General features: G+C 37.8%; 1 protein-coding gene across 5 annotated transcripts in view; it reads right to left on the minus strand.

The window, feature by feature from the left end:
• Nucleotides 1–6,141: 6,141 nt before the first annotated feature.
• Nucleotides 6,142–14,198, minus strand: part of MYB (MYB proto-oncogene, transcription factor) — an 88,391-nt gene continuing 80,334 nt past the window's right edge. For 3 of the 5 annotated variants that reach the window (XM_075203186.1, XM_075203185.1, XM_075203184.1), the window contains 8 exons: nucleotides 13,064–13,306; nucleotides 11,943–12,305; nucleotides 11,351–11,499; nucleotides 10,628–10,742; nucleotides 10,402–10,527; nucleotides 8,646–8,753; nucleotides 8,037–8,144; nucleotides 6,142–6,863 (listed from right to left, as the gene is read on the minus strand). In XM_075203186.1, coding sequence (XP_075059287.1) covers nucleotides 6,753–6,863; nucleotides 8,037–8,144; nucleotides 8,646–8,753; nucleotides 10,402–10,527; nucleotides 10,628–10,742; nucleotides 11,351–11,499; nucleotides 11,943–12,305; nucleotides 13,064–13,306 — 1,323 coding nt within the window. In that variant the 3' untranslated portion in view covers nucleotides 6,142–6,752. The remainder of the gene's footprint in view (nucleotides 6,864–8,036; nucleotides 8,145–8,645; nucleotides 8,754–10,401; nucleotides 10,528–10,627; nucleotides 10,743–11,350; nucleotides 11,500–11,942; nucleotides 12,306–13,063; nucleotides 13,307–14,198) is intronic. The other 2 variants (XM_075203189.1, XM_075203187.1) reach the window with 1 other exon arrangement.

A 14,198-nucleotide genomic window follows, 5' to 3' on the forward strand; every position in this document is an offset into this window, starting at 1 on the left:
TAAGAAACTTTAATCTTCCTTAGTGTACCGGTCCAAAGTTTGTTTGCAGATGTCCAAACGTTTCTGTTTGTGCTCTTCTGTGAGTTCTTTCAGCACCCATCTCGCGCAAACTTTTTGAAACCCGAGTCTGTCATGGATTATTGCATAGGCAGAGCCATGGCTGATTTGCAAATGATTTACTACATAATCCACTGTTACTCGCCTATCCAACAGAATCAGTTCACGTGCACGCTCAATGTTCTCATTAGTCGTGGGCATGTACGGGCGTCCGGCTCCTTCTTCATGGCTGACACTTGTGCTATCTTCTGTGAACTTCTTTATCCATTTAAACACACTTCTTTGTGACAAAACACTTTCTCCATACTGTGCACAAAGTCTCCTATAAATATTGGCACCAGACCACAAAAAAAACGAATCACTGCACGCTGCTCTTCTTTCATGCAAAGCACTGCAGTCACAAACGAACTTATGTAGCATGTTCATACCTGCACAGCAGTGACTGGGGAAACAGAGAGCTGCAGGGTCGGACTGGCCCGTCGGGGAACCGGGGTATCCCCCAGTAGGCCACGAACCTGATGGCGCCCCTCCTCCCTCCTCTCTGCTCCGTTTGCACTGAATGTCGGATATGACGTCATCACGCCCGACGTACAGTGAGGAGCGGCGCAGAGAGGAGTCAGCAAGCAGACAGAAGACAAGAAGAGAAGAAAAGAGAAGAAAGAAGCTGATAGAAAATGTAAGTGAAGGAACGGAAGTAAGGGGGAGCAAAGGCACCATGGCAGAGTGTGAAGGGGGAGCAAAGGCAGCATGGCAGAGAGTGAAGAGGGGCAAAGGCAGCATGGCAGAGAGTGAAGAGGAGCAAAGGCAGCATGGCAGAGTGTGAAGGGGGAGCAAAGGCAGCATGGCAGAGAGTGAAGAGGAGCAAAGGCAGCATGGCAGAGTGTGAAGGGGGGCCAAAGCAGAATGGCAGAGTGTGAAGTGGGGCCAAAGCAGAATGGCAAAGTGTGAAGAGAGGCCAAAGCAGCATGGCACAGGGTGATGAAGGGGGGCCAAAGCAGCATGGCAGAGTGTGAAGGGGGGCCAAAGCAGCATGGCACAGGGTGATGAAGGGGGGCCAGGAGAAGGGGGGAGCAAAACCAGCATGGAGGGCGCAGTGTGATCATAAGGGGGCAGAGCATGGTGATGAAGGGGCACAGTAAGGTGTGTGTGTGATGGCACAGCGGGCTTGTGGCAATGTAATGTGTGTGTGTGTGGTAGGTGGTGACTAACTAATGGGTGCTATTTTGTTTATGGGGTGATGGTGGGGCAATTTAATTTTATAGTGGGGACTATTAATTTAAGATGGGGTGGTTTGGGGGCTATTTATTGAATATGGGGCTGAGTTTGAGGAGCATAAGGTCTATTTATTGAATGTGAATATGAATTATTTACTGGCAGTGACAGTTGCGGGAAATAGGTATATTTATTATACGTAAATGCTATTAATTTATTGCTGGGGCTGTTTGGAGGGAGGGAAATAGGTTTATTTATTAAATGGGAATACTTTTATTTTTTTTTATGCTGGAGCTGGAGAAAGGTTCAAGTATTAATCGTGGGTCCTATTGATTTAACGCCAGGGCTGGTTGGAATTTTCTAAATGTACCCATTTTTTTTTCAAATAGGGTCCCCAACATTCCAGGGTGGGCAGTGCAGGGCCAACTTGATTCACTGTAGACCCAGCACCTGTTATAAATACGACACTGTACCAAACTAAGCCACATGGGTGGGCACAGGTTTATGCGCTTCCACATTGAGATGACTAGCAAAAGATAGGTTTTTGTTGCTGAGGTGAAACAATATTAGTCCAACAAAGCATCATATTAAACCCCTGTACATTGGGGTTAGAGGGAAAGGAATGTTTATATTATGCAAAGGGGAGTGGGATTAATAATTATTAATTTATAGTGGTCCTGTAAGTATACTTTTATCAGTTATATCTTGTATATTTTTTAGGTCAGTTATATTTAGGCTTTGCTACATATTAGTGTCCAATAGTAGATGTACTTGCTTTATAGTAAAGAAAAGTGGAGGAACTAAAGGATGTGCAGGACCGGAAAAGCCGGTTCACTCAACCTCCAAGGCCTCTGCTCGCTCAAGTGCTTTTAAACCAGTTACACATCATTTTAAGCCCTGAATATTACTGGCCAAAACAATGTATATTGCTTAGGACAGTGACAATCAGGCTTTATTAAGGCAGGCCTCCGGACGTTGGCTATCATATCTGTTCATTTGGAGACCAACTCAATCCCTAGCCAAGCATCCTTCACTATTTTTATGACATTGCAAACTACATTTTATCAGGCTTTTCACTACATTTATTCACAATCTTTTCAGAATTTTACATTGTTAAAATAAGACTCTTTTTTTATTACTCCAAATCTCATTTATTTTTTCGTAAAAATTGTTTTGTGAACCACACCCACTTTTACGTATAAGTGAACATTTATCTTATGGCAGTTAAACAATAGCAATTTGAAGAAAATACAGACGCGATAATTACATCTTTCTCTGACATTTTATATTAATTCTGGCCAACCACAATGTTTGAGAATATCCTCTGAGGTACAAAGCTGTCCTGATAACATATTCTGAAAGCACTTTGAGTAACAAAAGGACAGGCTTCTCTGAGAATACACAGCAATTACTTAACTCATGCCACAGTCTGTCAAGGTAATAGGAAATCTATGGAGTTGACTCCTCAGTAACTTATAACCCCAGTTTATTGACACTAGCCAGAGCATCTATGTCAAGTAGAATCCGGTATTATTTACAAAGCTCTTATCAATTTACAAAAAGGGTTATGGCTCTGATCATGTTATAGCTCTAGTAGGATTAATCTACATTTTAGCATTACTTTTCAGATATGGGGGCACATTTATCATTCATCGGCAAAAATGAGAAATAGTTATCAATCCTTATCGCATGGATATCCATGATATCTGCTGCGATGCACCTTTAATAAATTTGCGGAGGGCACATCGGGACCTGATTTCACGGTAAGTGCACGATAGTGCACTACCGTGATTTCTTAAATATGCCCCATGGTCTTTTTGGGAAAAAATACAATACATTAGTCACTTCTCCTTACTAGACACACTCTGATATGTCAAGTTGTCGTTTACATGAGGTCTTCTGATGCTATTTGGTTGAAAATGATGGGCATAATATATATATATAAGGGCAGGCTTAGCTAGACTAGATTGTATTCCTCTATAAAGCATAAGTTCACCTTTGTGGACTTTTTTTAGGTGTTAAATGTACATAATAGACCTAAAGTGTCTATTTTAGCAATATAATTCTCCATTTTTGGTTGATTAATGACTATGCAGCCCTCAGTCTCCTACCCACCCAACAGTCTCGTCATTTGGCCAACATCAGCAGCTTGAACTAAATAGCTGGTGCAGACAGAAAAAGGCATATGCCTGGCCCAACAAAGATAAAAACTATACAGGAAAGGTAATAGATAAAAACTTTTTCTTTAGTGGTGGGTGGGATGAAGAAATTGCAATGTTAGTCATCAACCAGATGATCACACATACACAGAACCATACTGTCATCTGCTTTGTTTTACCAGTTGGTGTAGTCAAAACTCTGTTCATCGGAATAGATTTTATTAAATCAAGAAACACTTTTAGGCTGATATGGTCTATTAGATAGATCTAGCTGGATATTATGATAGCACTGTGAAGATACCATAATAGGTAATGTCATGCAAAGTAGGAAATGTATTTATTTCTTATCAAACTTACCTGTTCCGAAGCAATAGATAGTAATAGATCCTTACCATTCTACTGAAATGATGTTTTAAATCTTAAGCTTCTCACCCTGTTACTAGAGTCATACAATCACAAATACAAAATGTTCAGGCTTGCTAAATAGATGCTAGGATATAAGTGACCCATACCAGAAAGAGATAAGTTAATACTGTGCCATATGCAGCTCTGCATTGTATATTGGAGTCCAGAATTTGGTTTTAACAGTTTACATTGTTGAAATTTTGTATGTGGTTATAACTGTTCGGTAATCAATAAGCAGAACTTGGGGTCTGTGAGCATGACCATGGTATAAAAATATTATATAAATACATAGGCTTTAAGAAACTTGGTGTAAAACTGATGTTTAAAGACAGAGCACCATACCAGGTGCGCCTGAACTCCTCTTCCTGCAATCTACCCACACAGTTTTCAGTACTTGCTAGTACTACCATGATGGAGAAGAGTTCTGCCCACACCACTTAAGTGTGATATACAAAGCATGGTTGGCCAGCCACCTTGCACTACAATGTCTTCTTCTCCGGGGACAGATCCTCCCCCATCCAAAGCTGACTTGGGTCAATAGACTCTCAGGGGCATATTCAATTAATACGCATTCATGTATAAAACAAAAAAAAGGATTGGCATACATTTTCATACATTAGTTGCATTACACAACCTATTTGTTTGATAATATCTACATTACATTACTTTCTTTAGCAACATTTTTTATTTCACTATTTTTTACTAGAATCATCTATATGTCAAAACGCCTTAGTACATACATATTTGTACCAAAAACATACATAAATATATTTAATTAGTGATTCTTATTTTATTTATTTTTTTATGTTTTGTTTTTTTTCATTATTTTTTCACAAGAAAATCAACTTTTTATTGTTATGCATTACTGATAAACTTAGTTTATCCTTTTTTTCCATTATTACATGATTTCAAATAGTTTTCATAGGTTATTTTTAACACACCCCAAAGAGGTGCGAGATAAAACAGCATATTGGCCTGTTTAACGCAACGCTTTAAAAAACAATAGCTTTTAATGCGGCGGGCTCTCAACCACCCTATTCTTTCAATAGACCTTCTACTGGAGCGCGAGAGGACCGTTTCATGAAAAAAAAACTGAGCGTTTAAAATGGAATTGCTTAAAAATGATAAAAAACAGGGTTAAAATGACTTAACGCAATGTTAAAAAATATCTTGCGGGCAACTGAATTCCCCCCATATTGTAACAGGGAAAAATACTCCAACTGAACTGCCACTATAAACCTGAGCCATAGCATTCGGACGCCTTTTCTACTGCTACTAGACTTCACTTTTGCTAGCTGTCTTTAGGCTTCTGGCACTCATCAAAGCCACTGCTACGTTCAGCTGCTCCTATCTTCCTTCATCAAACTGACATACTTGGATTAGCATAGCTCGGATTACTGATATTCTGGCATGCTGTGACATTCTTAATCCATGCCGATGTGAATTCCGTCTATTCTGTCCAGTTCCAACACATACTAGTATCCATTGGATATACCGTGCCCCGATTTATATTTGATTCTTTAGTTCCTCACTTAACCTAGCTTTCCATCCTGAGGGTTGAGGCCAAACACACTCTACTAACACCACCCTAACAAGTCAGGTGGAAAGTATAAAATTGGGGTAGTGTACAGATGTTTTGTAGCAAGGCCTTGTTTTAAAGGTGAAACCTTTGTGAATATTTAGACATAAAAACACAATGTTATTTAGAAAACACTCTTTATTTTAGTTTTTGATATTTTTTTTTTACAAAGGCAGTACAAAATAAGTGCAGAGATGCTGCACTAAATCCATTAAGGCAGCAGATTCAAATTATACAAACAACAAAACCCAACAATACAGTGTTCTCAAGTCCAGATAAAAGGCAGTAACTGTACAAAACAATAGAACATTGGGTAGAAAAAACAAGGAGTCTATAAAAAAAGAACTGAGGTGAAACAAACAAACTAAAGAAATAAAAACATGGACACATAAATGCAGTCTTCTCCCAAACAACTGAAGGTGCAATTTTCAAAACAATCTCCCAGTATTTTTATTTAGAAAATGTACAAAATAGTTCTTAAAAAAATACAAAAATGTTATGAAATGCTAGTGCATAATTAAGCAGACATCAACATAGTGGTCTTTTTATACCTATATCCAATTATGCTTTCACAATGCCAGCATGTCTACATGCTACAAGTATAGCAGCAGGGATAGGGGTATATAATAACATACAAAAACCAAAACAGAATTCTTGGCAATTTCTTTATAAAAAAAAATTAAATTAGTGAGTAAAAATATAATTTCCTTTTTTTTTTTTTTTAATAAAAAAAAAAAAAAACTATTTCCAGTCAGTAGCCATTTAAAGCAAGCTAATTTTATATATAAATGTAAAAAATAAAATTAGCACGCACACAGATATGTTTACAAATAGTTTTAAAAAAATTACAGTTCTGAGCATTCACAATATTGATTCCACTTCCCATGTTTCTTTTTGTGCCTGTGATAAATATTGAATTGTAATAATGCTTGCTACTGTTGTGTATCAATGCATTTTGTCTGCTGGCAAATAACCAAAACCTGGTAGAGTTCCTGCTGGAAATATGCCAACACATATATAAAACAACAATACTGGTATTAAGTTTGCTTGTTCATTTTGTGAAATCTAAACTAAATTACAATGCAACACCTAAACATATAGGCAGAATTGTCACTTTTTAAGTGTGGAAACATCCATCCCCCTGCAAATTCTTTGGTAGGATGAAAATCCAACAATATGCTCAGTGACTAGAACAAAATGCACTTGGTGCTTCTCCCAACTGTTGTACCACAACAAAATTCTCCCAATTGACAAAATTCCCAAAGCTTCATGTAGAGGAATTCCAAATAGTCTTGAAGTGTTTCTAGAATGATAATGCTTGTTCAGGCCCCACAGTGTCATCACATGACCAGTGCAAACACATTTTTCATGTATTTGTGATACATTTCTGTATACAGCTTCTGCTCTTCTGTTTTCCCACACGACATAGCTTCCCATGTATTGCCAAGTTGCTGAGGGGAGAGGAGAAAGATTGTTATTAACATGTCTATAAGAATGCAATGAAAATATGGTCTTTATGGTGGGCTTCAAGTTGCAGAGAAATGAGTTTGTTTGATCTTCACAACCTGAAAACTTGGGCCTCAAAATTAGGCAACACAGCAACTTTGATCCAGCAACAAAGTTTTGTGTAGTTATTTGAGGTGTCCTGCACAGAATGAAATAGTCATAGACATTAATGGAACAGTAGTTATCATGAATAATCACTGCATGTAAACTTGGCAAGCAATAGCATTTGAATGAAGAGACATAGTCAGTCACTTTGGTTCCCCATTGATGATTGCTACTGCCAATATGCAGATATGTATTATACATATATCCTACTAAAGGACACAATATCGATTTAACATCTATTTTTTATATAATATTTACAGGTTGGACTTTATAATAATCATGACACAAAATTAAAGAAAAAGCAATACAAACAGATTCAAGTTTCAGAAAGAAATTGAAGTGTACGACTAATTATTATACTAATGAAACAACGTCCATTTCTTTGACGATGGTGCTATCTTTACATTACATGTACCTTATTAGCACATCATTGATGGTATCTATCTGTTAGGATTTTATTACTTGCTTAACACTTGTAAGGCTGGTTGTCATCTCAGCTCACACAATTATGCATGTTTATAATTAAGAACTGCTACAACCTGATGAACAGAATATCTCTCAAAAGCTTATCTTGAAAAATGAGTCCAAGTAAAATGTATCACTACTACTTTGTACCCTACCAAAAGTACAGTTATGGCTACTTTATTCTTTAATTCCCCTCCATCCACATTAAGCACAACTAGTAGCTAGTAAATGGGTCATTAAAAGCAAACAGCAAAGCCCAATTCAATGTTAACAAAGCAATACATTTTCACTTTCATTGAAACACTTCCATTTTCCAAGACATAAGCTAATGCAGACCATAAGCAAACAATTTGTTGGTTCATGTTGAGTTTGGAGTGGTATTCCTGCTCTCTTATTCAGGCTGACAATTTAGCTCTTGAGTACCATTCCATTGTAATGTAATTTGTTCTTTTCTGTGCTGTATAAACATTTGTGTGGATTAGCCTGTATGCTACTATAGATAATAAACTCAGTGACTAATTAGTACCACTAAAATAGATCCCAATTACCTGTAATGGGCTTGACAATGATCTATTCCTGGGTACTGTAAAACATTTCACTCTGTGGTCCTCTCTATCTGACATAGGTTTCATTAGCAGAGAACTGGTAAGAAGATTCTGAAAAACAAGACAAAACGTTTACAGGTCCATAGAGAAGTATACAAAACAACACCGCTGTAAAGGTGATTTAGTGTATATATTGGGACCAAAGTCATGGACATGGTTATTGTGTAGACCCATTCTAGTAGAGCGAATAAGATATCCAGAAATTGGGAGAAGGAGAAGCCCAGTGGTTACTACTGGAGTCCTTGGTTTGTATCCTTGTGATTTTGGACAAGACACTTTTCTCCCTGTGTCATATGCAGCAGCACTAGGTTACAAGCAGGGAAACTAGCCTTGCACAATTCTGCAAACACTGCTGTCTAAAACTGAATAAAATACATAAAATGAATAATAACTTTAAATATTCAACAAGGATATCAGAAATTACAAGGATATATCTGATCAGAAGTATTTTATATTCATTTAGATTGAAACTGAAAAGAAGAGATGGTGTTTGCCTATCAGTAGCATATACAGATGATCTCTTTCCTATATAGCACTGTGATGCACACTTACTGGAGTATCTTCCAGGACATTCTGCTGTGTAAATAACTGAGCAGTGAGGTTCTCATTATCCCAGTGACTGGAGAAGAAGTTGCCAACCTTATAAGTTGGAGACTCCACCTGAGAAGGACAATACACATATATAAACAGTGTAAGCAACACAATTTAATAGACAGCTAAGTGCATTCCTGTAGGAACTAACCACATGTATTTTCATTGAATTAACATATTCACACAAAGGCATTCATTTGTAATATATTAACTGTCTGGGATTGATAATAATGACAGTCTGGATTAATGAATAATGATGAATCTTACTGCAGGCATATCTATTTTTCTGACAATAATATGAATAGTTTCTGCTTATGCCTCACTGCTGGGACAAGGGCTACAAAATTGAAAAATAAAAGTTCATCCAATAACAAAAGAATTGTGACATTCAAAAATGTCTATATAAAGTTCTCATACCCTGACAGAAGTTAAAGGGGGTATATTTATTAAAGTGGATCAACCATTACAACAGAGAAAACAGCAGTTTTCTCTGTAAAATGGTCATCGTACAATTTAGAAAGGGTTTATGGCAGGAGAAAATCAAAGGTTTCTCCTGCTATAATCCATTTAACGTTTCTTACCGCAGTCCCAATAGATTAATATGCTAATCGCTAGGCTGCCATTAAATAGTAAGAGTTCATGCTGGAGGGGGGACCTCGCCGAGACCCCCAGAGGAGCCCCGGCATGTAAAAATTACCATTGGCAGCGATGCATAATGATTGTCTCCGCACTGTTTTAATAAATAGACCCCTATGTAATTATTATTTACTTCATTTCAAACTATAGTTCTATTATTGGCAATTTTAGTCTCCGAAAGGCTCCCTGTTATTATTTTATTATTATCAATTTTTATTTATAGGGCGCCACAAGGTGTCTGTAGCGCCGTGCAGGTTCAAACAATATCACAGTACAAGGTGAGACAGCACGGTACAATTAACAATATGCACAGTATTTCAGGAAGCTCAAAGCACAGCTAAAGAGAGAGGCAGGGAGGGTGGGGGAGAGGGATAATCCGCATACGCTGGTAGCCTGAGCCCAAGAGGGAGGGCGCGGATGACAGGTAAGGGCCACAGAGGGATGTAGAGAAAAGCAAGAGGGGTCGAAGGACCTCAAGGAGGAGGGCTGAGTAGCTGGAGAGCAGAGATAGAAGTGGTGGAAACAGTAGGAGAGATGGCCCTGCCCAGAGCAGCGTACAATCTAAGGGTTAATCCCTGCAGTGTTAAATAGAAATTGTAAAGAACATAGGGACAATGATTATTTGTTACAAGAAAACAATACTTGTTTTCTTGTGGAAATACTGACTGTTTTATATTCTATTCTAGGATTAACCGTAATTTGTTTACACACAACAGACAGCCATGAGGGGTCCTCAGTGGTGCTTTCTGCTCCCTTCCTCTCCTGCAAATACATATCTTATAAGTCAATAAAGAATGTATGAGAAAAGGTTGGAAAACAAATGGTGCAGAAGGAAGAGTGGAGATGTTGCCTATATCATTTTCTAGAATGCACTATATAAATGATAGCTAGAATCTACTGATTGCTATGGGCAACACCTCCACTTTTCCTTTTTAGAAGGTTTGATAAATCTAATCCCTATACTTCATATTAAAAAAACATTGGACATATTCATGCAGATGGTTCTAGAGAATTATTATTACTATTGTTATTCCACAGTGCCTATGATAACTCAGAAACCTCTGAAGACATGTTTGCTCACCTCTTGTTTAATTTTTTTTAACAGAGGTTCGTCAGTCTCTTGGAGCTCAGGTACAATGCCAGACTCGTCAGACTCTTGCTTGATTACTTCCTGCAGGTCTTCTGCAAGGTGTGAGGGGGTGTGATGCTGAAAGAATTAAAGGGAAAATATACTGACTGCTAAAATATATTTTGCATACTTACTCTATCTGTATAAATTAGACAAAACATGCAGTTTACTAACTCACCAAAAGTTTTAGTGGCCCGTATTTGAATTCCTGAGCTGCTAAAGCATTTCTGAAAGGCGTGGGAGTTCTTGGAGAGCTATCCAAAATTGATCTTCGTATGGCTGGAGTCCTAAGGCTTTAAATGACCAGAAACAAATACTGGTTTGGTATTCTCCACAATTTTCAAATTGATTTAAGACTAAACTTTTACAAATAAGCTTTAAGCAATTAAAGAAACATAACTATTTGGGAATCACATTTAATTGTTAATACTAAGAACCAAAGACAATATAGATATTTGCATGCAACAAAGTAGGGGTAAATGTAGCATGCCCAAATATTTAATTTCTCTGGGACCAATCTTCTACCGAGCACCCTCTGCTTTGGTAGGGATTATTTTAAACAACCTGGTCCATTGTAGATGGTTTCCTCTGATAATCAGGGCAAACACTACTAGAGCCAGGCAGCGGTTAGTGTAACACTTGGTTATGTGAGACTCAAGTAATAGTATATAACATGATAGTGGATAGCGCCATCAAGATAAAAAAAAATATATAAAAAAAATAAAATAAAAAGCAAATAAGGGCAAGAAACCAATTAAAATTAAACATATTCCAAGACATGTTACGAATGCATCGTACAAATGAACATAAACGTTACTATAGTTGCATGCGGTGTCTGCTTGGTGATAATATGAACCAAGTGAAATTAACAAGGACAAATCTGAAAGCAGAAATAACCTACATGTGATTATCTTTTTGAAGCCGTGGTGTTTGGTCCCGGTGAAGTGGTGTGGTTATGGTAGTCTTCTGAGAAGTGCAGAGTGGGGTGGAAGTAAGAGTGGGGTGCTCCATATCCAAACTCTCATGTGCTGCTGCTGAGGGGTTTAAGAACTGCAAAGAGTAAGTAAAGTGGTTAAATAATGGTTAAAGACATGATACACAGAGAAAATAAATATATTTGCATACACACACACGCAATCAAAAACACTAGTCAGCAAGTGGGTTATAGTGTTAAGGGGAAAAAAGAAAGCAGTTATTAAGAACAGTGTCACAGGATACCATCACCAAAGAAATGAAGTGCAAGAGCAAAGTCAGGAAAGCACCAGCAACTTTACCAAGTAACTTAACCCTCCTCCAGAATGCAAAACAAAAACACCAGTTAGTATTGCTGGTAAACTAATTTCAGAGATCAAGTTTTAACTGTGATTGAACCACGACGTGAAATCAACGAGTGTGAGGAATTAGTCATTTTTTCCTAACAATTAGTTTCTTTATTGTTAATTCTCTGGTGACTGCTGAGAATTAGTGAGAGCTTTGCAGAAGTTGTTATCTACCTGAGAGGGAGAGAAAGGCAGGCTGTCAATAGGGGAGCGCTTGGGCGTAGAACTGGCAATGTCAGCCATGTTGAAGAGACCGCTGTCTCCACTGGCTAAGCAACTCAGGCGCCCTCTCTTTTTGCACAAGACGATCAGCGGCGACAGAGTACATTTTGGGGAATAAGGGTAGCTGGGCGAGGTGAGCGAACCCAGATACAACATGCTTTTGCTTAAGTTTGTATCGGGTACATCCGCTGGGCTGCACAGGCTGCCCATCCCCTCCGGAGGCTCTGAGTCTCGGCCTGAGGGAGATTTGCTGGGTGAGGAATCTGCTTGCTCATTGGTTTCAAAACTGTTGTGTTCACTGCACGACGAAGAGTCCTGAAAACAATGTAGGAGGCACGGAACTTTAACATAATGTAAGGTGCCACTTCAAACAGTTCTACAAAAATAAATTGAGGCACTGCTTAATTTATTACAACTTGCCAAAATGTAAAGGGCTACAATTACAGGGTACAAAGGATCTCCAGTTTTCTTTTTTCTATCCATGGTTTTATAAGGACTATCTATGATCTATCACCGCAACGATCACATTTTCTGTAACTGCAACTTAAGTAACATTTTCCTGGATACAAAGATGATTTCTTTAAAAAAGCACTGCGTTTAGTAGTGCCACAGAACATGGAGTTGCATACTTCCTTAAACAAAAGAAGCACATGTGACTGAAGCATTAATAAACATACAACATGCAGGCTTGTTAAGCTTAAACAAGAAAGGCAAGCATTTTATGCAATTAGATAAATAATAAATAAGAACATAAATAGTAAAATCATTGAGCCATATAAACATATAGAAATGTGCACAGACATATCCACCGACGTTCTAGTAAAGTCTACAAACTGAGCTATTCTGAATGCACAGTAATAAACCACTATGCTAGTCCCCTAACTTATTTGGAACATATAACAAAATATTAGATGTACTTAAAGTCAGTCTAAAAAGACTGAAGTATAAACCTTGGAAGTTTTATTAAGTGAGCCTGAAAATGAGGTTGTGCTCTGTTCTACATGTCAGTGTTCTGCCTTCTAATATATATATGAACTATGCGTTGTATCTGCAAAAATGTCTGTGCTACTTACAGAATCTATAAGCTGAAGTGTTTCCGAGTATTCAGGCAAGTTTTTCATCTGTATTAATAGGTTTACACCAAAGCACCTGGCTGGGGAAGCACTTTCTTCAGGAAGGCAGCCATGGTCCACTGGCGGGGAAGGTGTACAAATATTAGGGTCACCGAGGCAGGACACGGGAGCACTGTCCCCATGGGGCCTAGAGTTGTCAGCAATTGTTGTACTATGCCATACAGGATAGGCTTCTGCGTGATTCTGTGTTTCAAAAAAGAAGGTGAAAACTAAAAAATTTGAAAATTAAAAAAAAGTAAAAAAAAAAAAAGTAAAAAAGAAGGAACTTAGAATGAAATTGCTCAAGGTGTCTCACACATAGCTAGGGGCCAGATAAAAGCAGTTGCATCATCTGAAGAACTTACACTACTGAAACAGTTGTCAAGATGTTTCCTTTCATCAATGTAGTACCCTGCCTGAAATGTTGCTGTGTGTTGTGTCATCTTGCAATATTACTATTTCATATTGCAGCTCTACTGAAGTGGCAAGGTCATTGTTTGTGTGTAAAAACAATCAGGAAGTTTAAATACTGATCCACTGCATATGCTCAGGAATAACCAACAGTTTACATTGCACAAAACATGCATAAGTGAAATATATAATCCAGTGTATATCCGAGATATTATGCTTGGCCTATGCACTAATGTTACTATATTCCAAAACTCTACATAGACCTACTATTTTGTATTATGTATTTTCAAATTAACCAGAACAAAGAAAGACTTGTAATGTAAGGTTATCTGTAATGTTTTGTTAAATTCACATATTATAGCCAAGCAGATATAGAGGACATAGACAAGAAATTTAGATTTGCTTAGCACTTGATGTTATTTAAAACAAATGTGTTAAGTTGTGTTTAAAAGGAAGATCACAGGATGTATTTCATGATGTCCTGCATTGTATTTCAAATAAACACAGCTCTAGTTGGTTCCAGTTACACTGTGTGATAATGTAGACTTCAGCTACCAGTGGAATTCTGTAATGTAGTGGTAAAAGTACCCATGCCTGTTGAAATACTGGGAAAATGGCAAGGGTGATCCCTGATAATGAGCCTCTTGAAATTGAGAGGATCATTATTGGGCATGCTAGAAAATGC

This window comes from Mixophyes fleayi, chromosome 3 (assembly GCF_038048845.1).
Source record: "Mixophyes fleayi isolate aMixFle1 chromosome 3, aMixFle1.hap1, whole genome shotgun sequence".
NCBI classification, from domain to species: Eukaryota; Metazoa; Chordata; class Amphibia; order Anura; family Limnodynastidae; genus Mixophyes; species Mixophyes fleayi.